The sequence below is a fragment of the Crinia signifera genome, chromosome 7, assembly GCF_055691185.1.
Source record: "Crinia signifera chromosome 7, ASM5569118v1, whole genome shotgun sequence".
Lineage (NCBI taxonomy): Eukaryota > Metazoa > Chordata > Amphibia > Anura > Myobatrachidae > Crinia > Crinia signifera.
In genome coordinates this window covers 194370254-194396561 of record NC_139223.1, presented here as the reverse complement: position 1 = coordinate 194396561, position 26308 = coordinate 194370254, and the positions used below count along the sequence as shown (strand labels likewise).

General features: G+C 45.3%; 1 protein-coding gene across 4 annotated transcripts in view; it reads left to right on the top strand.

Moving 5' to 3' along the window:
* The window catches only part of RAPGEF4 (Rap guanine nucleotide exchange factor 4), a 256769-nt gene that overhangs the window by 207499 nt on the left and 22962 nt on the right, over positions 1-26308 (top strand). For all 4 annotated transcript variants that reach the window (XM_083154794.1, XM_083154793.1, XM_083154792.1 and 1 more), the window contains 7 exons: positions 150-180; positions 1388-1466; positions 8311-8457; positions 15450-15547; positions 17533-17658; positions 18306-18484; positions 21984-22074. In XM_083154794.1, coding sequence (XP_083010920.1) covers positions 150-180; positions 1388-1466; positions 8311-8457; positions 15450-15547; positions 17533-17658; positions 18306-18484; positions 21984-22074 — 751 coding nt within the window. The remainder of the gene's footprint in view (positions 1-149; positions 181-1387; positions 1467-8310; positions 8458-15449; positions 15548-17532; positions 17659-18305; positions 18485-21983; positions 22075-26308) is intronic.

Genomic DNA, 26308 nt, shown 5'->3' with positions numbered 1-26308 from the left:
AGGACTGGACTAAGGTTGCAGTAACTGTTTAGTACTGTAGTAATTACTGCATATAATATATCATGCATTGTATACAATATAATATATCATGTCATGTGAGCGCTGTATACAGTCTGTGTTGCGTCCAATCTGCTGTTTTTATTTTCTAGCTCTGAAGATGGAAAAGGACAACAAAAGAAAGTGAGTAAAGCAGGATAACATTTCATTTTTGTTTTGTATTATAACTCAACTGCATTGATAATGTTTCATATCTCTTATATATTTAGCCAGATCTGTCAATCATGTGTGTGTATAACGCTGGGCGGAGTTACACAGTCAATTCCGCGTTGTACACACAAATCTGGCTAAATCTCCTATACTAGGTCACTCCCACCTCCCTCACCCTGGACACTGCAGCCTTAAAGCCATGTCCAGAGCCCCACCTCCCGTACCCCCTGCAGCCAGAAAAAGTAATGTCTCTCTGGAGTCCCACCGCTGACCCCTTCCTCCCTGTCACTGTTAGTGGCCCAGTGGTGCGATCCGCACTCCACCCCTCTTTGCATCCCCAGAATGCAATGTCTCTAGCCACGGTGCCGGCACCCACTCTATCCCTGCAGCTAGGGGAAGTAATGTGCATAGGCCCTGCACGTTTTCCTCTCCCCACACCTTCCCCTCCTTCCTGCTGGCAGTCAATGGCACAGGCCGGCGGTGCCGTGTGCACCTCATCCCCCCATCCCTGCAGCCTGGGCCAGTAATGTGCGGAGGCCCTGCACGTGGGTCTCACCCCCCACTCATTGCTGCTGGCAGAGGCCGCCAGTGCCGGGCGCACCCCCCCCCCCCCTTCCTCTTCCATGCAGCCGGGGAAAGCCATGTGCGGAGGTACAGCAACTGAGCCTCGCCACCCCCTACAGCCGGGGTAAAAGTCGGTAGTAGAGGCCCTGTAATGTTGCCCACACCCCCCACCCTTGCTGCAGGGGAAAGTTATGTGCGTGCAAGGATTGGAGATATCGCATTTATGTGCGCAGCTCCTACAGCCTCAATATCCCTATATCCTATCCTATATACTGTATCATTTTAAATGTCAAAAGCTGCTTGTGCTTCCTTTTACCCTTTTTATTGCCACACACAAATACGCTTAGCGTTACCGAGTCACACACAGCTCACGCATTATGTGTAACACGACTTGTATATTGTCAGTATCGTTCCTCATTTGGAGCATTCATATTGGGAGATATTTAGAATGATATCGCTCAGAAGGGACAAAATGAGCGATATCATTCAAAGTATTGCCCAGTACGTATGAGCCTTCATGATTACATTGCCTGGTTAATGTTGAGATGATTATTGCTGTACCTATAGCAAATGCATTACATATAATTGTTTGACAGTCTATCTTTCTTTTAAACAGCACAAAGTTCTTTTGCGGCAGTTCAGCACCGGGGATGAGCGGTTACAGAAGCGGCAGCCGATACGAAGCACGGATGAAAGTAGGTTGTTATACATAGGCTTCAGGACCTGTGTGTCTTGTTTGGCACAACTATGGGCTTGGTACAGAGTTGTTGCTAATGCCACCACAGCTATGAAGGTGTACACAACAACAATTGTGCACCTGGATTTGTATTTAGATGCCCACAGCTGGCTTTTATAGTCACAGTAGCTGTGTACAAAGATGTAGTGTCATTCTCAGATCAGTCAGTTATCAGTCCGCTGAGTAGTCCTGTCGTCAGGCAGCATGGTGGCACGAAGTGAGAATGTGGAGCCGTCATTACTGCATATGGGATCACAGATACACGTTGAGACATGCTCCAGGATGGTCTTGGCCAGTGGTGCCTCCAGGGGAGGGGCTGCAGCACAGTCCAAAATTCAAATTCAAGGTGAATCACAGCAACTGCCAGTGTCAGTTTGGAATGACAGTTGGTGGCAGTTGCTGTGACTCCCCTATTCGAATTTTGAACTGCACTGTAGCCCCCCCCCCCTCCCCCCCACAAACAGCATCAGACTCTTGGTCTGATACTGGAATGTGTCCTGTGCTGCAGGACCCATATGGGCGCATATGCAGGATGAGTAGCGAACATCGGTACTTAGCACATCAGGACGCAGTAACAACCGGACCGGAATCAGGACTATTGTACTTTACATATATTGGGCCTAATTCAGTCTAGTTAGCAACACTGCAATTTTCGCAGATGAACAAAACCATGCTGCACTGCAGGTGGGGCAGATGTAATGCAAACATCGGTACTTAGCACATCAGGGCGCAGTAACAACCGGACCGGAATCAGGACTATTGTACTTTACATATATTGGGCCTGATTCAATCTTGTTAGCAACGCTGCAATTTTCGCAGATGTTCAAAACCATGCTGCACTGCAGGTGGGGCAGATGTAATGTGCAGATAGAGGTAGATTTTAGTGAGGTGAAATCTAAATTGCAGTGTAAGGCCTGGTACACACCAGAACGATCCTGATTGTTAGTAGATCGTTAGCAGATTGTGTGATGCTCGCACGATCTGTTGGAGCCACACAATCTGCTAACGATCTGCATCCAATCTGATCCCAATCCGATCTGAGTCTGTATCCAGTTGAATGGCTCTTTTACTGATCCTCACTGCAGCAGGTAGGATCTGTAAAACGACCAAACGACAGCGGGGACGCGCATCGGATTGGAATCGGATCAGAATTGGACCTAAACATGCCCAATCTACACACAATCTGCATCCAATCGGTCGGAATTGGATCCAGATTGATGGAATTGAGCCCTAATCGTTCTGGTGTGTACCCCCCCTAAGAATAAAGCAGCCAGAATTTATCCTGCAAAGAAACAAAATAGATCCCCCAAATCTAACTCTCTGCACGTTACATCTGCCCCACTTGCAATGCAGTATGGTTTTTTCCATCTGCAAAAATGGCAGCCTTGCTAACAATTGTTATATATTTTTTTTATAACCCTGGGTTAATTGGTACTACTATTAATCTGATCCTAGGTTATCAGATTTCATCTTTATAATATTTGCATAGCTAGTATGACACTGATGATGAGAGTTCCACTGCTGTTAGAGTTTTGCTGTGTTTGGTTTATGCTGCTGCTGTTGTTGTTATCGTTTTATATTGTTCTTTATATCAGTTGTCAGAGTCTAGCCGAGCTGAAGGTGAAGTGTGACTGCTTTCGCTATGTCGGATTTCATTTCCCATCGGCTTGTTTTAGCAGGGGGGACAAATGTTATGATCAATTACCATTGCCAAGGTCAAAGAGGTAAAGAAACAAGGAAGAAAATTGGCTGGTTAAATGGCTGTAACAAGTGGCCGTAAAGAGTTTTTAGAGCAGAGTTTCCGCTTGTTCTGGGTCAGTTTACCAGTAAATGGGTTTTCTTTCCTAACAGGTGGTCCTGTTGTAAAGGGTCAGAGCCTCTCTCCTTAGCTCGACATAAGAATTACTCAGAATGCCCACAAAACAGAAACACCATAAAGTATTCCATTGTTCTAAGCCAAAAAGGAGAAACTTCCAGGCAGTGAAGCATGCTGGGAAATGCAGCTGCTGAAGAAGTACTACAGTATCTACTGTATAGTGAGAATAGTGCTATATTGAAATAAGAAATGATAACCTGCAATATATTTTGTTTATGGCTAATAGCATGTACTTCATACTTGCCTACTTTTGAAACCTGGTTTCAGGGAGATTATAGTTGGAAATAGAATTTTGCGCAGCACCCCATTGAGGGGGCGTGTCATGCTTCTCCCAAAGAGCGTTTCTAGTTCCATATATGGAGAGATTGTGAAAAGAGACTGTGAATGTGACACACAGAATTGTGGGTGTGTTCTGCTACATCTGAGAGGAATCTTGTAAAATTACTTATATACAAATGTAGATGAGCCCCAAAGCAGAAATGAAGAGCCACTATACTTGGTAAAGTGCTGGGAAATGGCGCTGATGATTTAATGTAAATGTATCTGTCTCTCATTCCTTTTTTCCCCCCAAAAAATGTAACAGAGTAATGTGGGCTAGGTGACACGAGGGAGATTGCTAGACTAATGAGGGAGAGAGGGAGATTGCTGCTATTTCAGGGAGTCTCCTGCAGAATGCAGGAGGGTAGACAACTATGATGTACTTGGTGTCACCATTTTGCCATTTCTAAATGTTTAAAATAGTCCAATTGTAGAGATTGAAAGCTGTAAGACTAAAGGAGATTTTCTCCAACAGAACTTTTCCAAAAAAAAGTCACCTCCTTCCAAATACACGAGCTGTAGGCCACCATGTAAAGGTCAAATACGATGCACCCTCCCTTGCTGGTTACTAGGGTTACCACTTACCGCCTTTTAATTTTCAGATTCCTTGAGACGGTTGTGACTGGAGGGCATATCCAGGGGCATAACTAAACCTGCAGAAGGGCTGCAACCATTCTATTTCTCAGATTTCAGGTTCCCACATGCCCCTTTATATGCCCTAAAAACCAGTTCATGCCCATTATATACCAGTGGAACTGGAATGGGGGGGTGGGGTGGACTAATTAATTAAGTCTGTGCTGTGCTTGTTCGTGGGCTCATGGTTTGTTGCTAAGGTGGGCTTTGGGCCTATTTCAGACTGCAGGTGGGGCAGATGTAACATGTGCAGAGAGAGATTTGGGTGGGGTGTGTAAATTGCAGTGTAAGAATAAAGCAGCCAGTATTTACCATGCACAGAAACAATTCGACTCACCCAAATCTTACTCTCTCTGCACAAGTTACATCTGCCCCACCTGCAGTGCAGCCTTTTGTACATCTGCGAAAAATTGATGGGGCCCACAGTAAATTACATACAGTAGGTGCCCACAGTAGCCGGCACTTATGAGAAGATATTTCCTCTTGGGTGCACACAGTACCTACCCTCACATCCCTTTCCCCCGCTGTCCAGTCGGTACAGCAACTGGTGAAAGGGGCAAATGTCCCTCCGTGCAGCCACCGGCTTACCCCTGTATAGAGCGTGGCACATCATGTGGCCACGTTCTGCATCCCTGCCCACTGGACCTTTTCAGTCACATACCATTTTATATGTTATCTGCTCCACATACATTCACTGTCATCCCCCCCCCCCCCCTCTTCACTCTCATCCTCTTAAGTCCCCAATATTTTTTGTCAGGACCCAATGTTGCACTGTCAGCTAGTGGTAAACATAGGAAAATAGATTTCCCAGGATTGGGTGAACCTTATGAAGCCCATCAGACCCCTCCTCTCAGAGGCGTAACTATCACCTTCGGGGCCCCATAGCAAAATGTTGAAAAGGGCCCCCTCACCCCAGTCAAAGAGGGGAGACAGAGGGTGGTTAGGGAGAGAGAGAAGTGACAGAGAAAGAGGGTGTCAGAGAGGTAGGAGTTGGAGAAAGGAGGGGTGTGAGCAAGAGTTGGAGAGAATGTCAGGGAGGGAGAGAAAAAAGGGAAGCAATAGTGTGAGGGTTTTTCAAGAAGAAACGGGGAGAGAGAAAGCACCTCCCCACACTCTGAAGCATAAGTGCTGCGGTATACCTCCAGCAGGGTCCCCCTTGTCGGCACTGGGCTTCAGCTGCTGCAGACTGTGCCAGCTCTGAGGGCAGTATTCAATGTGATTATTCTCCGTGCATGGTGAGCGGTTTTTTTCGCTCGCCATGCACTCGCCGTGTTTTTGCGGAGACTCTCCATGTTTGGAGATTCTCCGTCACGGCACTTTATACACTATTCAATGTGACTGATACTCGCCAGCCCCTCGCGGCGAGTATCAGCCAATCCGGTGTATGAGGTGACGCCGCAGGGAGCCTGAGGACGGTGGCAGGCAGGGAGATGGAAGTCTCCCTGCCTGCCCCAGATCGTATGTGGGGGGGAGGTGGGTTCCCCGGGAGCCAGGCAGCACAGGCTGCCCCCCGAGAGAGCCAACAGGGGGCCGGGTATTCACTGCACCCGATCGTGCATATGTAATGATCGGGTGCAGTAAATATATGAATATCTAATGAGCGGCTCGGCTCCCGGCCCCCTGCTGGCTGCTCTGTGTATTTTTTTTTAATTAAATATATATTCACGTGCTAAAAGCACATGAATAAAAATAGCATGCCCTTTCACAGATTAAAATTCCTGATTTTTTTACACCAAAATTAAAACAAAAAACCTTTTATTGTAAAAGTTCACATTCCACTTCTCCATGAAAAGATGGAGAATTGCTACACGGAGAGACACGGCGAAAATCACTTAGAAAGAAGGCGAGAAGTGCACGTTGAATTGGGTTGCTCGCTTTTTGAGAGCAAACGTCTCCGTCCAACGCGAGAAAAGCACAAACTCGCCATAAAAGTCGGAGAATTTTTCTCATTGAATACTGCCCTTAGTCTGCCAATCATCCTCTCTCTTCAGCATCTGCAGGCAGCTCCCATACTTCCGAACAGGGCGGGTTCTGCGTGATTCACGCCGGGGCTGATCACTATATCGTGACGTCCAGCCCGGCCGCAATAGAGAGGGGTGGGGGACAGGGAGGAAGGCTGGAACAGCCGAACGGTGCACGAGCCCTGGCAGCAATAGAGGGGAGGAGGACGGGGAGGGAGGCTGGAACAGCCGGACGGTGCACGAGCCCCGGCAGTGATAGAGAGGGGAGGGGGACCGGGAGGGAGTCTGGAACAACCGGACGGTGCAGACAGCATCAAAGGTGCTGCGTGATTCACGCTGGGGCTGGTCACTAGATAGTGACGTCGAGCCCCGGCAGCAATAGAGATGGGAGGGGGATAGGGAGGGAGAAGCCATGTACACTGCCAATGACAGGGAAGGGAAGAGGGTACAGGAAAGAGCCTCCGACACTGCCTATGCACGCAGCATTACTTAAATACAATAAAAGGGTGCAGGGGATTGCATGCAGGGCCACGGGCCCCCCCAAGGCCCGGGCCCCATAGCAGTTGCATCCCCTGCACCCTCCATAGTTACGCCACTGCCTCCTCTTATATGCAATTAGACCTCTCCACTTGATTCTTAAATGGGATCAGACGTCTCCTCATGCCTCTTATACAGTATGTCACAGTCCCCTCCACATGCCTCTTATACAGTATGTCACAGTCCCCTCCACATGCCTCTTATATGCCAACAGTCCCCTCCACATGCCTCTTATACAGTATGCCACAGTCCCCTCCACATGCCTCTTATATGCCATCAGTCCCCTCCACATGCCTCTTATATGCCAACAGTCCCCTCCACATGCCTCTTATACAGTATGCCACAGTCCCCTCCACATGCCTCTTATATGCCATCAGACCCCTCCACATGCCTCTTATATGCTATCAGTCCCCTCCACATGCCTCTTATATGCCATCAGACCCCTCCACATGCCTCTTATATGCCATCAGACCCCTCCACATGCCTCTTATACAGTATGCCACAGTCCCCTCCAAATGCCTCTTATATGCCATCAGACCCCTCTATATGCCTCTTATATGCCATCAGTCCCCTCCACATGCCTCTTATATGCCATCAGTCCCCTCCACATGCCTCTTATATGCCATCTGACCCTCCACATGCCTCTTATATGCCACCAGTCCCCTCCACATGCCTCTTATATGCCACCAGTCCCCTCCACATGCCTCTTATATGCCACCAGTCCCCTCCACATGCCTCTTTTATGCCATCAGATTCCACCACATCCCCTTTTTGCACCATCAGACCAATCACATGCCTCTTATATGCCATCAGCCTCCCCCACATGCCCCTTTTGCACCATCAGACCCATTCACATGGGCCATCAGCCGTGTTCACATGACATTTTTGTGCCATCAGACTGCTCCATGTATGTCTGACATAGAACAGTGCACAGTCTGCCTGCAGCCGCTTATGTTAATGGTGCTGCGGAGCATCATCAGGTGACATTTGCCAGCCACCATCCCAGGAATGTCTGTTCGTGACCGGATTACAGAGGAGGGTGCGCTGCAAGCAGGAGCAGAAAAGTAGGCCAGCCTGTAACGTACTGACTGTGACATCACTGGCACTGCGGAATTTTCTGGACATTATGGGGGAAATTTACTAAAGGAAATTTGTGAAAAAAAATAGGTGTATTTGTATTTAGAAATACACTTATTTTTGACATTTACTATCCCGAAAATACGGCAATTAGTAGTCGTATTGATGTGCTATCAATACGAATACGAATTTCCGTATTTTCGGGATAGTAAATGTCAAAAATAAGTGTATTTCTGGATACAAGTACACCTATTTTTTACAAATTTCCTTTAGTAAATTTCCCCCTATGTGTTGAACACAATTTTAAGAGCGGAAATAATTAACTGTTCTGTTACGTATTCTATTCTTCTGTATAGTTCATGTTCTCATTACACTGTGGTGTTTCTTTTTCTTGTTCGCAGTCCTTTTCAAGGTGTTCTGCATTGATCACACATATACCACCATACGTGTGCAAATGGCTGCCTCGGTGAAGGAAGTGCTGTCAGCCGTGGCAGATAAGCTGAGCTCCAGAGAAGGCCTGATTCTCGTAAAGATCAGTTCTGCGGGAGGTACTGTTTGACTATCATTCCCTCCACTCCTAGAAAATAATTTAAAAACTCAAGGTTAAACACACAAATAGCAATGGTTTTACAGAAGCGTTTGATATAATTTCAGTTGATTACAAACAACAGTACGATCCCCCACTGAGTAAATAGGCCAAGCTGGGTGCTAGAAGAAGTAGATCTTTACAGAAGGCGGCGACGGTGCTGCCGTGTAGGGTAACAGTGTTGCCATTTCCCAAAATATTACCAAAATGATCAGCTAGCACTGTGCAGTGAAACGACTCACTTTACACAAATGGCCCTTCACAGCGCACAGTGTCCTTGTATTGTCACTGAGTAGATGAATCTGGAAACTTGTTTAGGAAACACGGATGAGCGAGCAAGGGGTTCATTCCTCATTCCTAGAGTTCAGGGCTCTGTGATGCAAGGAACGGACCTTAGGTTCTAAGACTATCCTGTGTACCTTAGGGTATACAGCAGCAAATTGGCCATAATGTACTGTATGTTTGTACGCAACAAAATCATTATAATGGGACAAAGACTGATGTGAGTGATGAAGAACATATAAGTTGTTGGTTGTTGTGTAATATGTTGGTTCTATTTATTATTAATTAGCTTATTATTAATTAGTTTCTTATATAGCGCACACATATTCCGCAGCGCTTTACAGAGAATGTTTGAACACTCACATCAGTCCCTGCCCCAGTGGACCTTATAATCTATATTCCCTACCACATGTACACGCACACACAGACATTCTAGGGTTAATATTGTTGGCAGCCAATTAGCCTACCAGTATGTTTTTGGATTGTGGGAGGAAACCGGAGTACCCAGAGGAAACCCACGCAAGTACGGGGAGAATATACAAACTCCACACAGTTAGGGCCATGGTGGGAAATGAACCCGTAACGCTAAATAGCAGAATCCCTTGTTAGAATCAGCAGCAGGCAACTCTATACTTGCATCTGTTTCGTTGTGTAGCAACCTAAGCTCCTAAGTGTGGCTCTTATAACCTGAATTGACCTTGGATTCTGCTTCTCTTCCCTGTTCTGAGGTGGCATTTTTATGCATTCTTCTTTGCTCATTGCCTGCCCTGACCTTGGCTTGTTCTGCTTTGTTTGAATCCTGCCTTGACCTCAGCTTTTGATTGGATTCTGCTTTGTTTGGTTGCCGTCTGCCCTTGACCTTGGATTGTTAATTTATGCCTGCACTTTTTTTAATTTCCTCGATGTATATAGAACGGTGCCCAGAGGCAGAACTCTGGGAGGCAATGGAGTCATCTGCCGCCGGGCTCCTGCTCTCAAGGGGGCACCTCTCCACCACTGCCAGTTTAAATCCATTAATTGAAAGCAATCAAAATTGCTTCTGTGGCTGAGTTCTGAAATATATATATGTGTTCTCCCTGTCTTTCTGTATATACATACAGTATATAATATATATTTCATAACAGACTATATATATTTTGAATAACAATTTGTGTGTGTGTGTGGGGGGGGGGACCAATATTAATCTTGCCTCCGGGCATCTGGGACGAACTTACGCCACTGACGGTGCCCTACCTGTCTGTCCTGTTTCCAGTTCATCCGTACACGGAACCCATTGCACTTTCACCCACCTCAGGTGTATCACTCCAGTCTGTCCACCCAATTCACTGATCCACCTACCTAGGTTTCTGCGGCAATACTCTGATTATGCTATTTGGAGATTGATGTGCTGGAGATATCCAAGTACTGGTCACTATGCTGAATATTATGGGGAAGGTGGCTTACTATAGGTGACATAGGTGACTATAGGTACATGACGCAGTTCTATAGAGCTTATTGTAGGTCCGGCTTATCCAGTCTCAGCTCCATAGACATTCCATCAGTGGGTGTATTATCGCATACATAAAAAATATAAATAGATCATTGCCCAATGGTTCTCCAATCATAATACTGCTCGCTCCCTCTGTGCAGGAGGTGTGCACAGAGATCGGCCACTCAATGCTTCCTGGAGAACTGGTCCAGCTAGTTAGAATGTCATGGGTGTGTACACCAAGTTCAGTAGCGAGTGGATGGAGATGGGATTATTGGGATACCCTGTGACCTACTCAAAATAAGCCCCTTAGTGCTTATATAATATGCCTGATATTGGTGTCAGGAAAACGGTATCTAGCAGAAAATGTCACTATAGTTTTAGGATATAGAATTAATTCGGCAAATTTTCTAGTGTCTGCAAACGGTCTGATTTAAATGATAATGAGACTGACATTATATATATTGCAGTAGCACAGTACATATTTCATTAAACATATTAATATCCATACTTTTAAAGACTGCAGGGTTTATCGATGGGAGTTCTATTAAAGATAGGATGTTGCTACGGGCAACCAATCAGAATCTACTTATTTTACCCCGTTTGAACCAAAATGCAGAGTCGCACCCAGGTTTTTGGACCCAGCTTCAACCCGGGTGCGACCCAGCTTTTGTTACCTTTTACACTGGCGTTATCACTCCCCCCCCCCCCCCTGGTGGAGGCAGCCGCCGCTTGGGGATGTCATCATCTCCAAGCGCTGGAACCGCCGATCGCCGAGCTAGTCCACAGACCGCCGTGTTGGGGGCTGCCCCCAGCACCAAGGTAAGCAGCTGGTCTGCTCCCAGCCCCTGTCCACAAGGTAAATGGATGCCACACACAGGCATCCATTCACCTCCTCCCTGCCTCCACTGCTGTCTGCAGAGTACAGCAGCGGAGGCTGTGTGTGCCCCCCGTCCAACCTGCGGATACTGCGATCTGTAGGATGGGCTTCCCCCATTGATGTAAACAGGAGCCGGGTAGGATGACCCGGCGTACTCATTTACACTGCCCTCTACCCAGGTCCTGCTTGTGTTCAACCCAGGTCAGGTTGACCCATTTACACCGCCGCTGACCTGGGTCTGACCCGCCACTGACCCAAGTTTTTAAGGCGGTGTAAAAGGGGTATTATTTAGCACCTGCAAATCATCAGTAACACCTTTTCCAATGCACGGTCAGTCAGTTCAGTTACATACAATGCGAGTGCGCTGATGGGACTCGTTCAGAGAATAGCTGATAATCTTTTTCTGCACAACTCGAAACAAACGTGACATGAAAAGCACTTGCCCTTTAATAGCACCGGCGTGTAGTATTTAGATTGTCCCGCATTGTGAAGGATCTAGAATCTAAACATGAAGCAGGGGCAACATACCATTATTACCATGGCAACCTCCTCGCAGTAACACAGCAGCTGGTGTTAATATGATATTATCTCTGCAATGTGTTCCCAAAATGTAAAACCTCAACCTAAAAAATAATAGTCGGTGAGGGGAGGAAGGGTTAATCAGTAGGACTGAATATTTGTTACAACAAATGATTTAAAACTATCCATTTGCCTGATTTAGGTAGGGGTAAGTCGCAATGTGCCGATGGTCGGTACATTTCGCATGCGCACAACCGGCGCTGCACATGTGCAGTAGAGGTCCTGGGTTGTCAGGCACAGTATGGCTGCAGGCATCAAGGGATTGACAGGGCGGAGGGGAGAGGTGAAGATATTGGGGGAAGAGGGATACAAAGAGAAATAGGGGAAGTGAGCGCTGGACAAAACCGCTACCTCCCCGACGAACGACAGTCCATAATACTAGTATATTGATTTATCCCTGCACGGGCATGGATAAATTGTAGATACTTTTGCCAATGTTCATAGTCTACCCTGCTACTGTTCAAGTGGTATGGCTTTCAAATCTCTAACATAATTACATAGTTAATAAGGCTGTACAAAGTAGTTACGTCAATCAAAAACACTTTCACACATCCCCGTTCATGTTGATAGGAAAGCAGAGGAGAATTGTAATTGTATGATTGCCAGTTTTCCACTTAAACAGTGACTGATGTGGCAGTTGGATTCCATCGGATTTAGGATTTGAAAAGCAACCGACATTGCTGAAAACATTTACAGGCAAAAAACATTGTGTACGTTACGCAGCTCATATGTTTTGTGTTATGTATAAGGCAAGCCAAAATAATGGTTACTTGGGACTGTGAATGTTCAGCAGATAATAATCTAACATCTGTAAGCTTGGGGTGAAAAAAAAGACATTGCATATATTTAACATACTGTATATTTCAGGCTTTGCCGTGTATATGTTCACTGATGGACAGAAAAGCATGCTGTACAGGGCATAGCCAAACACAGGGGGAGTTTCTGGTTGCCTGGAAACCCCTCCTCTTGCAACCTTACCTTAAATTGTGACAACAATAGCACTGGTACCACATCATGCAGTAAGGGACAGAGTCGAGCTGCTGTGCATGACTAGTGTACCAAATTGGGTACTTGTGTATTATCACGGCGCCCATACCCGCGGATCGCAAAGTATGCAAATCGTATGGAAATATGGCATGTGATTTGCATATGATACGATTTAGCACACCGCCACTATCCACATCAGCCCGAAGCGTGGCGAGCGCACGCGGTACGCGTCCTCCCGACCTGTTCATACCCCCACTATCCACGACGGTGTGGAGTTGATTTTATAAAGTGTGGGGAGCGGATGTGTATAACGAGCCCAAAGCATGGCCAGCGCAGTGAGCCCCGCGAGGGGAAGCGGAATACATGTAAAGTAATCCGGGTGCGCTCGCCACACTTCGGGCTCATTTCCGCATCCCCTTGCGGGGCTCGCTGTGCTTGCCATGCTTTTCACTTTATAAAATCCACTCCACGCCGACGTGGATAGTGGGGGTATGAACAGGTCGGGAGGACGCGTACTGCGTTCACCACGCTTCGGACGTGGCTAGTGACGGTGTGCTAAATCGCATTGTCTGCAAATCGTATGCAAATCTTATGCAAATCGTATGCAAATCACATGCCATATCGCATGCGATCCACGGGCATGGGCACCATGATAATACACAAGTACCCCAGATTCTTCTACCACATTTACCTAGCAACATAAGGGGGCGTGGCCGTGAGAAATGGCTGGAAATCGTCGAGCTGCGGCCTGGAGCTTGACAATTCCCGGCTGTTCTCCGCAGAACGTGGCCGATTGCTTGTAAAGCCAGGCACGTTCTGCCGAGATCCCTGTTCAATGCTGTTGGGGACGACAGCATTGAATAGGGCCCCGCCGTTATTTCCTCCGTCGGGAATGGCAGAGGGAGATTAAATGGTACTTATGTAGTATCTGGGCTGCCGATTTAGAAATCGGATCGGATCGCATCGCATCGTATCGCATCGCATGCGACCAAATCGTATGCGATGCGATGGTCAAGATTTTTCCATAGGATTCAATGTTAAAATGGTCTGAGTCCATTTTAACATAGAATTTAATGGGAAAAAGGGGTCCTTTTCCTTTCCCCACTATCCAAGTGGGCATGGAGTTGGATATAAACCTGTGGCGAGCGTAGCGAGCCACCGAGCCCGAAGCGTGGCGAGCGTAGCGAGCCCCGCGAGGGGACACAGAATACTTTTTAAGAAATATGCGTCCCCTCGCGGGGCTCGCTTCGCTCGCCACGCTTCGGGCTCGGTGGCTCGCTGCGCTCGCCACGCTATATAAAATCAACTCTATGCCCACTTGGATAGTGGGGAAATGAACAGGACCTTCTTAACATTGAATCCTATGCAAAATCGCATCGAATCGCATCGCATCGCATCGCATCTGATTGTATGCCTTAAGGTAAGGCATACAATCACAAAATCGGCAGCCCAGATACTACATAAGTACCGATTAAATATCCCCCTATATCCTAGCAAATGAAAGCTAGAATCTGATTGGTTGCTATGGCTAATATCTCTATTTTAGTAAATCTACTACATCTAATTAGTTGCTGTGTGTGGATCTGAGTGAGACATAAATGGAAATGCCGATGGATCTTGTGGCTATCGGTATACAACAAGCTAGACAGTAATGACCAACTTCACATGCACTGGACACTGCAATCGCACCGGTAGAGAGTATCTAATACGGACTGATCCGTCCATGGGTGGAGTCAGTGAAGTGGTTCAGTAACGGGGTAGCGACCACTATTCGGAACTGATCCGTCTCTTGGCAGAGGTGTGGATACATTAGCCGACACCAGTTCTTGGTATATGATAGAGTTCAACCTGTCTTCCCTGGTGGCCCAGCGGTCATTTACCTGGTCTTAGTGCAGCTCCCGCCCCCCAGTGGTGACACGTGCAGCAAATCCAGCGCAGTTGTCTGACGAGCTGAGATTCCTCTAACACTAATCCCTAACTTTCCTCCTTCACAAGCAGTCAGCCTATTTATGCTGTATTTTATCAACACACCCTGTACGTTACCTTGTCATTTGTTTTTTGTTTGCTATGTACGGCGCTGCGGACACTTTGTGGCGCCTTATAAATAAACGTACTACTACTAATGCCAACACTCCGCATCTGAAGAGCCTAACTCTCCCACCTTCAGCCTAACCCTCCCAGCGGTGCCTTAGCCTAAATGTTCCGAGAATGTCGGCATTTCATGTGTCGATATTTCCACGCATTGCTCATCCCGGGCATTGTCACCCATGCTGTGCACCCAAGATGGCCGCCTCGTCGAATACCTTTGTTAATGGAATGAACAATCTGCAGAATAGGTGATTCTGTGGGTACTCGGTGCTCTGTATTTCTCATGTTGTATACATGCACCGTAACGTCCGAATAGCTAAGTTTTATATAATGTGGTTCCCTACATGGAAATGTAGAGTGCATTGAGTTCTCCAGAACAATTGATGTAAGCCCTAGCCTATCACTATAGATTAAAAATGTCCCCAATTTGAAGCCAGGGTGGGCTGCTAGTATAGTATAAAAAATATTATTATTATTATTACTGTTATAGTAAGCACACAATCAGTAGTTAGTTAATAACAATCAGTAGTTAGTTAATAACGAAGTGTTGTGCAGTGATCAGGACTATACAGCAGACAGGGAAGGAGGGAGTAGAATCATATTATGTGTATTCTTATTTTACATGTATTCTTATATTGGTTCCTGAATATTGTTCTTTTTTCACCTCCAGAAAAAGTGGTGTTGAAGCCAAATGATGTCTCTGTGTTTACGACGCTCAGTGTGAACGGACGTCTATTTGCTTGTCCCCGAGACCAGTTTGATTCCCTGGTATGTACTGTTGTGATGACATTGGCACATTCTCCTAATGATATACAGTATACTTTTTGGGTGTGTCATTGTTTCTGACTGACTATCATTCTTCCAGAGAAATAGCTAACTATTTGTTATTACAAAATACTGAATTTAACACCAGTGTGGATGTGTGAGACTGGACCACTGTTCCATGCTCATTCCATTTCTCAGACTACACAAATCACAGACCAGAGCCAATGTTAACATATAGGCACACCAAGCAGCTGCCCAAGGCCCCACAATTCTAGGGGCCTTCAAGCAGAGGCGGGTGGTGGTTACACGATGAGAGTGGAGAGACCGCATTCTCTATCTGCTTACCAATCTGCAGCCAGTCAGTGGCTGTCAGCATACTGATTTTTGAATAGCTCCAATCATCCACCAAACAGTATGCCGACAGCCATTCACTGTCTGGCAGCAGACTGGGGGGCGGGCAGGCAGAGAATTCTGATTGGTGGATGGCTGCAGCTTTCCACCAATCAGAGTCCTGACAGCCATTCTTTGTATAGAAGCATGTGGAGAGACAGCGCAGGACTGCAGGTGGGGCATGTTATGATTTATGTAATTGGTTGTGTATGGGCCCTTGTGCATTGGTTTTCCCTGGACCTACTATGCAGTATTCAATGCGACCAGCGAGGGGGTTAAACAACGGGGATCAACGAAAACAAGCGACCCGCGACATTTAATTCCCACACCGGCTGCTCACCTTATTCAATGTTTCTGAGGAACTCTCGCTGTCAGAGGACGGCGAGGATTCCCCCAAACAGCGAGGCTCACGGCTAATGCAGGGATCCCACTGCATTGGGCCACGAGCCTCGCTGTTCTGGCGGCCGCATACGCTGTTTCCAAGTTGCTGTAAAAACCCAGCGAGGTGGAAACGGCGTGTGCAGGGGGTCAGTTGAATACTGCGCTGCTCGCTGTCACAGCTCACAAAAACCATTGAATAATCCCCATAGAGTCCATAGTCAGACTGAGTAACTGCACTTGCCATAGGGCTAATAATAAGGACGTACCCATCAGCATTATGGCATACATGGAAGCTAAAAGTAGGCATCTCAGTCTCTGCACATTTGACCACACAATGGAGGGTGTTTGTAGCAGCTTCAGAATAAAGTCGTAGATGGTTGACTACCAATACCTCCCGCCTACAGCCCCATAATTTCACAGTATCCCAATAAGGTGGATATTCTATTAGCAGCAGTGAATCACCACTGCTAATAGGTTCCCCGGGGACTACGCTATTAGCCCCAACCCCCGCATCCCTTTGCCAAGGTATCCATGGTTATTAGGCATAATCCCTAATAAGCAGCCATCAATTGGATACTGGATACTGTAAAGATGACCGTCGGTCACCAATGGCAATATCCGCCTGTTTTTATTGGCTGAAAATACATCGGTTCTAATCAGAAAGCAGCCCGAGGCTTCTACTGCTTTGTGACATAAAGTAATAGTCGGGATATTTCATTTCATGTGTAAAATTAGCGAAAGCAGTATAAAAAATATATATGAATAATAATGTCTGGATTTTATTCTTATTTTCCAGTAATGACTCTATAAACTGTTAAGTGGCAGTTTTGGACTTTCTTTACCGAGACTCCACTTAAAGCCTTATACTGATTATTATTGTAACATATGATCTGACAGGTCAGTTATTTGTAAGTCACGGTTTAGCGCACACTTTGTTGAACACACGAAGATAATACATAAGAAATCCCAGTGGGGAAGGAAAACTGTGTGGCTAGTGGATTGTGTTTAGCTCAAGCAAACATAATGCAACTTTTAATTCTCCTACATATTATGCTTTAAACACAATTATTCTTTGACTTGTATACAGATGAAGGTTTAGTATTTAATTATTCATGGAACAATGGACCCCCACGAAATTGTGACAAATGTCCCCGGTGCTTGGAATGGATGTATATTATATATTGTATACTAATAAATCTCAATGTCGTCTAACAAAGGCACCAATTCCAGAGCAGGAGGGCCCATCTGCCGGGACCATGTCAACGTTTGAACTCATGAGCTCCAAAGACCTGGCTTACCAGATGACCATTCATGATTGGGACCTCTTCAATTGTGTCCATGAGGTATGAAGAGTACATCTGTGTTCCATCCCTTACGACATGTGGTGGGTCTTGAAGTGGGCATGAGTCTGAGAAGGGGGCGGAGCATCGGGTAAAGGGGATGGAGCATCACAACACACTCTGTTCACGTCACTGTGGGGATGCTCCCAGCAGTCTAAGATGCTGGTCTGCGACCAAGCACCTGCTGCACTGTGAATAGATGCAGTGCACTGCTTACCAGCTGCGCTGTTATGCAATTTCTTCCTGTCCACTGTTGCATTCTAAGACACAGTATCAGATCACTCTGCAAAAACATCGGACACCCGAGTGAGTCCCGTCTACTCTAATTGGTCATTGAACCTCTATAGCCTTGGAAATCTGTGCCTGAAGATGAAGGGCCTGGCCTCGCAGTCCAAGTTTTCGGGAAACTCTGGACATCCCCAAACCAGCCAGTCCCCAAATGGCCACAACCTGAAATTTGACCTTAGAAGGCCAGTAGAGAGCAGGCACCAATCTTCTAACATCAATGGTTTTCATTATATTCTAAATGTTTTTTTATATGTCAAAACAAATCATGCATTTTTAAAGATGGTTCTTCAAAATGAAGTACCTGATTTGTCAATTACATTCCTCTACATATCAACCATTGTCTAATCATTTCCTGCTTTCAGCTGGAGCTGATCTATCACACCTTCGGAAGGCACAATTTTAAAAAGACAACGGCCAATTTGGACCTCTTTCTGAGGCGCTTCAACGAAATCCAGCTTTGGGTTGTGACTGAGATTTGTCTGTGCCCTCAACTCAGCAAGCGCGTTCAACTCCTGAAGAAATATATTAAAATTGCAGCTCAGTGAGTATTTCTGCAGCAATTTCCAAAATAGTCCCCCGCCCCCCCCCACCACACAAAAAAAATATTTTTACATTCTAAGAGTATTTTACTTTTTCTGTGAATTAGAGCCTTTTGTGAACTATTTATTCCATGCTCCAAAGATATTTTATAAATAAAGATATAATGTGAGGTAAAAAAAAAAATGTTGCTCCTGTTTAGCCGAAGTACTGACTGCATATACGCAGTAGGCCGCCAGCATGACCTCTGTCAGTCTGGTGTTACACTCCTATGGCTTGTCTATTTAAGCCCGCTGGTTAGAAGGCTGTTTTTTTCTCTCGAAATCCTTTTCACTTTCAGCAATTGCATTAAAAAATGCTAAAGGTGTTTTTCTGCGACCATTTATAGCTTCAAAAAACAGCAGGGTAGTGAAAAAAAAGAGAAAAAATCCTTTAAGACATAAATTTCAAAATGCGTTCACGTTCAGCAGCGGGTTCCAGGAAAATACTTAATTACGACCAATTAAAAATATAACAATCGCTAAAGACTATGGAATTTAGAAGCAAAAAAAAAAAATCCCTAAACAGAAATTTGAAAGTGCGTAGCAAACACAAAGACGGAGGGCTAAGTGCAGCGGCTCAGTGCGTCTGGCTAGCATCATGTTTTTATCCTTCTAATGTGTTAATTTAGTCTTAGAAAGAAGGCAACGGTTTACTTTCATTTTACTAGACCTTACACAGGGCTAAAAATAAAAAAAGGCCTAAATGTACCTTTTAGAGCCGCGGGATCCTACTGAGAGCTCCAAAGAACAAATTTAAGTAGACAAAAGGGGAATTGGCATAAATCAACCTCCACTTCTAGGGCGATTCTCTGAACAAGGCCTCAGCTGGGATTCCTGTTGCAGGGACGGTTAGGAACTAAAATGTAGCGCTCAGCAATAGTGTAATACAATAAATATACATTTGTTGGTTAACAACAGTCAACCTTTATGTTTTTTTTTTTAATTATATAAACAAAATAGACTCAGAAGGTACATTTGTGAAACTGTCCTTTTATTTGTTATTTCAGAGTGTTTTAATTACAATATAATTACAAATTTCTATCAGTCTATCTAATGCTGTCTGTATCTGGTAACTGCGCCCTTCATCAGGCTCACATACAGCTGTGTACACAAAAAAGACAAAAATAGTGTAGAGCGCCAAAGGGATTGAGTTTCCCTAAACTTAAATAAGTCTAAATAAAAATTAGCTCAATTGGGTATCACAAAATAAAAATACATTTAATTATCAATTAAAACATATTCAATGTAAATACACATGATAAAAAATTAATTATTGCACTTATAAGAAATATGGCATACAGTAAACCACTTGTTAGAGAATAAAGTTGTGTTGGATACTTAAGTGAGTCCCGCTTGTTCCAGGTACTGTTACCTTCTCAATAGAATTGGATGGTCCCCAAGATGGAGGGGGACAGGGAGGGGCAGGGTGGAGGGGATCCAAAATGACTTGTACTGGTGGTGGTCAGTTGATCCTGATGGAGGCCTTGGTCTCAATTTCCACTGGTGGGCAAGATGTAAATACCTCACTGCTCGGATAAGAGGCTCCAGAAGTAAGCAGGTGTTGAGTCCCAAATTTGTACATCCAAGTTGAGAATATTAGCACAGTGCTGGGTCCATGGGGAACGAAGTTGGTAGCTGGTTCAAGGGGTAGTGGTAGGTATCCAAAGTGATATTCACAAAGTGCAGACAAGGGTTAACCTGACGCATTTCGTTGCGCTCTGGCAACTTTCTCTGGTAGATATTTTGCAGCTTTCACATACTGCACCTTAGTAAATCTAAACCATGGTAATTGCTACAAGATATTTTGGTACTTCTTTACTTTCACGGTGCCAGCATGGCGCCGCACGTCAGAGTCCTCTTGCGGGGCTCGCTTCGCTCGCCCACGCTGCGGGCTCGGTGGCTCGCTACGCTCGCCACGCTAATTAAAATCAACTCCATGCCAACATGGATAGTGGAGGTATGAACTATCCATGTTGGCATGGCGTTAACTTCGTTTATTTTACTTAGTTTGTGGCGAGCGTAACCCGGAAGTAGCGCGGCGCCATGCTGGCGCCGTGAAAGTGAAGAAGTACCGATATTTTTCAGTGTTTTATATGCTGGTACCAGGCAATCCAGGAAAATCTGGAATAAAGAGACAATGATTATATAAAGACAACACTGAGAAGCACAGATATGGAGCAATAGGAGAACAAGCAACAATGCAAAGCACAGAAAGGGAGCAATAGGAGAGCAAACAACAATGCAAAGCACAGAAAGGGAGCAATAGGAGAGCAAACAACAATGCGAAGCACAGAAAGGGAGCAATAGGAGAGCAAGCAACAATGCGAAGCACAGAAAGGGAGACATAGGAGAGCAAGCAACAATGCGAAGCACAGAAAGGGAGCAATAGGAGAACAAGCAACAATGCGAAGCACAGAAAGGGAGCAATAGGAGAGCAAGCAACAATGCGAAGCACAGAAAGGGAGCAATAGGAGAGCAAGCAACAATGCGAAGCACAGAAAGGGAGCAATAGGAGAACAAGCAACAATGCGAAGCACATAAAGGGAGACATAGGAGAGCAAGCAACAATGCGAAGCACAGAAAGGGAGCAATAGGAGAACAAGCAACAATGCGAAGCACAGAAAGGGAGCAATAGGAGAGCAAGCAACAATGCGAAGCACAGAAAGGGAGCAATAGGAGAGCAAGCAACAATGCGAAGTACAGACAGGGAGCAATAGGAGAACAAGCAACAATGTGAAGCACAGAAAGGGAGCAATAGGAGAACAAGCAACAATGCGAAGCACAGAAAGGGAGCAATAGGAGAACAAGCAGCAATGCGAAGCACAGACAGGGAGCAATAGGAGAACAAGCAGCAATGTGAAGCACAGAAAGGGAGCAATAGGAGAACAAGCAACAATGCGAAGCACAGAAAGGGAGCAATAGGAGAACAAGCAGCAATGCGAAGCACAGACAGGGAGCAATAGGAGAACAAGCAGCAATGCGAAGCAAAGAAATGGAGCAATAGGAGAGGAATAAAGCAACAATTAGAAAATTAGAACAATTAGAACATGTTGCAGGAGAACAAGCAAATAAGTGAAAAATAGTCTAGCGATGCACCGTAGTCTGATACCAGGGTTTTTATTTTTTACTGATTGGAATTCTATTGAAGTCTATCAGAATCTGCTTATTTATTTGCACCTTATAGAAGATAATAGATAGTATCTGATTGGTTGTCCATAGCAACATCCTATCTTCGAAAGAAAATCCATCTTAATAAATAAATCCCCAGTAGTCCTACGCGGGTGTTATTCCAAATGAAATGGGAATAATTGAACTAATTTAACTAATATTTGAAAATCTACAAATACCTAATATACCTAAATTATTCTTTAATTCCAGAAAAAAAATAAAAAATAAAAAAATTAACAAAACGTTATGACCAGTTGCTTGATTTGCAATTTTTTTTTTTTTCATTTCTTGCAGTTGCAAAGAGTACAAAAATTTGAATTCCTTCTTCGCAATTGTCATGGGATTGAGTAACGTGGCAGTGAGCCGACTTTCATTAACATGGGAGGTGAGTACATTACAGAACGCAACTTCAACAGTGTCTCTCTCATCTGGTAATTTGTGTAAGGGGATATTGGCGGACAAGACAGTATGCGGTAATACAAAGATTAACGTAGCCTAGGGCCGGTGATTCTGGAGACTGACACATCTTCTCTTGGCAGTGTTGCCTCCAGCCACTTATTTACACAATAGGGAAGGAAATATCTCTCCAGAATAGACAAAGGAAAATGTTGTAGTCATTAGTAGACTGGTTTTGAAAAAACATTTACTTTGCTCCTGTCCTCCTGTCCTGCCTCCATCACATATTCGGCTGTCCCTGACAACAGCAGCTTGGAGATAGATGTTCTGATTCCGAGATGATAAGTCAGCATGTGTATGGATGGTGGGGGTGCCGATTCAGCCTGTGTCGGCACATCCACTATCTCTGACCCACCTGTGACATGACCCCTATTGCTGGAATGCTCTTCATATTGGCATTCTGAAGGCATGGTTGGTATGCTGACAATGAATATGTCGACATATTCATAATTTTGGAGTATTCAGCATGTCAACACTGTCACATCAATTTATCCCAAAACTAATTTAACAGTAATCCTAATTCTTCCTTTAGGCCCCCATACACTATGCAATTTCAGCCAAATTTCACCCAATTTCAGTGGATCAGGCTGACAAATTGGACCAAATCACATGTTTATTACATCCAATCCGATGCACTGTCCCGTGCGCATCAGGACGGAGGTCGGATGGGCTGCACATACTGTAAGATAGGTTGTATGTGCAGCCGTTAGCACCCGTGATGTATCGCATCCGATACGGTCCGAGGTGTGTGCCAGCAGTTACCATACCGCTGGCACACGCCTACAGTATCTGCAGAGTGGAGAAGGGCTGGGCAGGAGAGGCGCTTTCCCCACTCTGCATCCCTGGAGGGCAAATAAAAAAATAAAAAATTGGCTAAGAGAGCTCTCTCAGCCAATCAGCGGCTACCCATTAGTTTGAATGTTTTTTCTTTAAATTCTCCGCCCGCCTGCAGCTCCATTCTCCCGGAAGCCCTGCAGCCCTGTCCCCACTTGTCTCCCCACTCTGCCCGCTGCCTGCCCATCTCCCTGAAGCACCCTGTCCTTGCTCCCTAATGCCCAGTTGAGTGGGATTCATGAGCGAATGAGATGCTCGCGCGTCCCCGCCGTCTGCCAGGAACATCGTCATGGCAAGCTGGCGGCATGGCTGAGACGGGCTCAGTCTGTATTTACCTATAATTACTAAATATGAAATTTTAAAAAATGATTTTTGTGGGGCTATCCAGCTAAATGGACATATTGTACAGTATTTCTGTTTGTACAGATATCTAACTATACTGTATATCTGGGTATTTAAATGAATATACTGTATACAGTGTTCAGCTCTGATGATTGTGCTGTTTGCACACAAGAACATCCAGTAGACTAATCCTGAGCACCTCAGCTCTCGATATTATTGTCATTGTAAAACCAGCGTTTCTAATTGATTCCTTGCAGAATAATGTAAGCAGTGTGTGAATTGCTTGCTGTCTTTATCTTCCCCCTAGTTCTGAGATGCCATGTTTCTCTGGATCTGCGCTCTAATCATTTGCACTAGTTTTCATTCCCCAATTATTGCTCAGGCAATTTAGATGGGAAAATGTTTACTGATCGCACTGATTGTTGCTCATAAGTCATAATGCCAATGTGATTAGTATTTCAATGTTTTCACAGTTGGCTTGTGAATATTACAATGCAATTATCATTCACAGATGCACACGCATAAAGAATGCTCGTTTCGTTTTTTTTCCCTGTGTTTGGCAAATCAGAAAATAATAATTGTGTTTTGTTTATGTCACAAGTTAGTAACAGAAACAAGGTTACAAATATCAATATAATCTGCTCACTAAACACTCCTATTTATCTCCGCTGGGAGGAAGATCGTTTAACCGTTCGGCAAATTTTATTATCGTTGTCTACACATTACTCAGGGAGACTGTGGGGTAAATGTTCTAAGCTGCGCTCTTTGTTGCTGCCACTCTCTGGCGCTTTGGTGGTTTCAGACCCCGAATTCAAAGGTTCAATCTTATTAAAAATAAAGTCAAGCACGTTTTATGTGTAATGTTGTTGCCCCATTTTAATCGAGCAGCCTTCGAAGATTTGGAAAGTGAACCTCTTAGTAAATGTATCTCTGTAAATCTAAATCTATAAATATATAAATGGATGTGTGTATGTATGTATGTATGTATTTATGTGTGTACGTTCCAGCATAAAGGTCCATACACACTGGGCGACTATGCCCAGTGTGTATGGACAGCGATGATCGCTATCATCGCTGGGGGAAAGCTGCTCAGTGCATACACACTCAGTGGCTTTCCCCCTGCCCGGCTCCACCTGTGGGGGGAGGACGGCTTTGCATAGCGCAGCGATGATGCAGGGGTGCGAAACTGGGACGCGTGTGCGTGTGGGACGCTCACGCGTCCCAGTCAGATGTAGCGTCGGCTCGCCAGCAGGGGCGTTTTGGCGGGCCCCGGCGCTGAATGAGTGGCATTACATCTCTATGATATACAATCTGGAAAAAAAATATTGCGAGGCACAACTTGCATTCCTGTGAGGGTCCCGGGAGCCCAAAAAGGGGTCCAGAGTGACACTACACAAAATTGGTCAGGGAAGCAACATATGGCAAAGTTGAATAACATAGAGGGGGCACAGGACATTGATTGGGTTCAGATTGGGTTCACGGGCAGTTAGACCCCCAATGGGTTACAGAATGTTCTTATGATTATGGTCTGCAATAACAGGATCTCATTATGTCACGGTTCCTGACTTTCTAGCTCTCTCCGCAGCCAGCTCATCAAAGCAGGGCCAGTGGAAGTTATGTAAATAGGTGGTTGGGCAGGGACGGGACTCACGTGAGGAGGCTGTAAAAGGGGCGTGGCACACACGATCATGTTATCGTGGTAATGCCCCTACTGCACAATTCCAGTATTACAGGTCTACTGGTCATCTCCATCACTACATACTTGCCCTAAAGTCCTGAATTTTTTTCTCCCAGCAAAGCACAGGCCTTACATGTGCTATTAATGAGCTGCAAATATGGCACGTGCAACTCCAGGATCAAGTGCTTCCCCTTCATACTGCAGTACCACAACCTGCTCTGTCAGACCCTGCTGTACCTAGTACTTCTGTAGACACTTCAGCCGCACCTGTTCCCACTGCTGCCTCCAGATTCACAGCTCTTCAGCCTAATTGTCCCTGCCTGAGAAGTTCTCTGGGAATCTCCTGCTGGGACACACCACAGATTCTACATGCTGTGCAACAATTCTTACAAATACATTTCTACATTTCTCCATAGCTATATAGTCTAGGAAAGAGAGACAATATGGGGTGTCCGAATTATGGGAATGCTACAGAATCATAAAGGGCGCTATTACCCTTTGGGAGAGCGTATCCATAGACCAGGGGTAGCTATGCCTTAGTTGAGCCCCAAGCCTGTATATGATAATATATAAACAGTTTTATTACATTAACCAAGGTGACTATAGCTAGGGTGTAGATGATACGAGGAAGCCGGTGCTTCCACAAACGGGTGGCCTTGGCCAATGATTCTGGGAATCACACACTGTTCACGTACACTGGCAGAAATTCTATTTACAAAACAATCTGGTTGAGATGATCCAATCAGCCTCTGTCTTCTATCTCTGGAGGGCAAGCCTAGCCGAGCGACGTCCCGTCTGTACAGACCGTTCATGTATAATTACCAATGTAACGTGTTACATGGCTGTGGTTGCTGGTAATATAACTTCTACCTACATCATGAGGGAGATTTCACCATCTACCTTATTAGTAGACTTGTTATGGGTTATACATAGCTTGGTGCTGTGGCTTGGATAATGAGAAATGTATAGGGCAGGCATGTCCAAACTATGGCCCTTCAGCTGCTGTGAAACTACAAGTCCCATCATGCCTTGCCACAGTTTTGCTATTAGGGAATGCTAAAAGTATGGCAAGGCACGCTGGGATGTGTAGTTTCAGAACAGCTGGAGGGCCACAGTTTGGACATGCCTGTTAAAGACATTCGCAACCTAGCGAACAGGTAAACACCCTGCCAATTGCCAATTGTACGCATATTCACGCATGTACAAACCCAAACCGTCAGAGACGGGAACGATTTCGGCCGACTCCAAGCAGGCCTGAAACGGCCCAATGTCTGGTCACTTCTGGATAAAGTTGTCATATGACAAATGG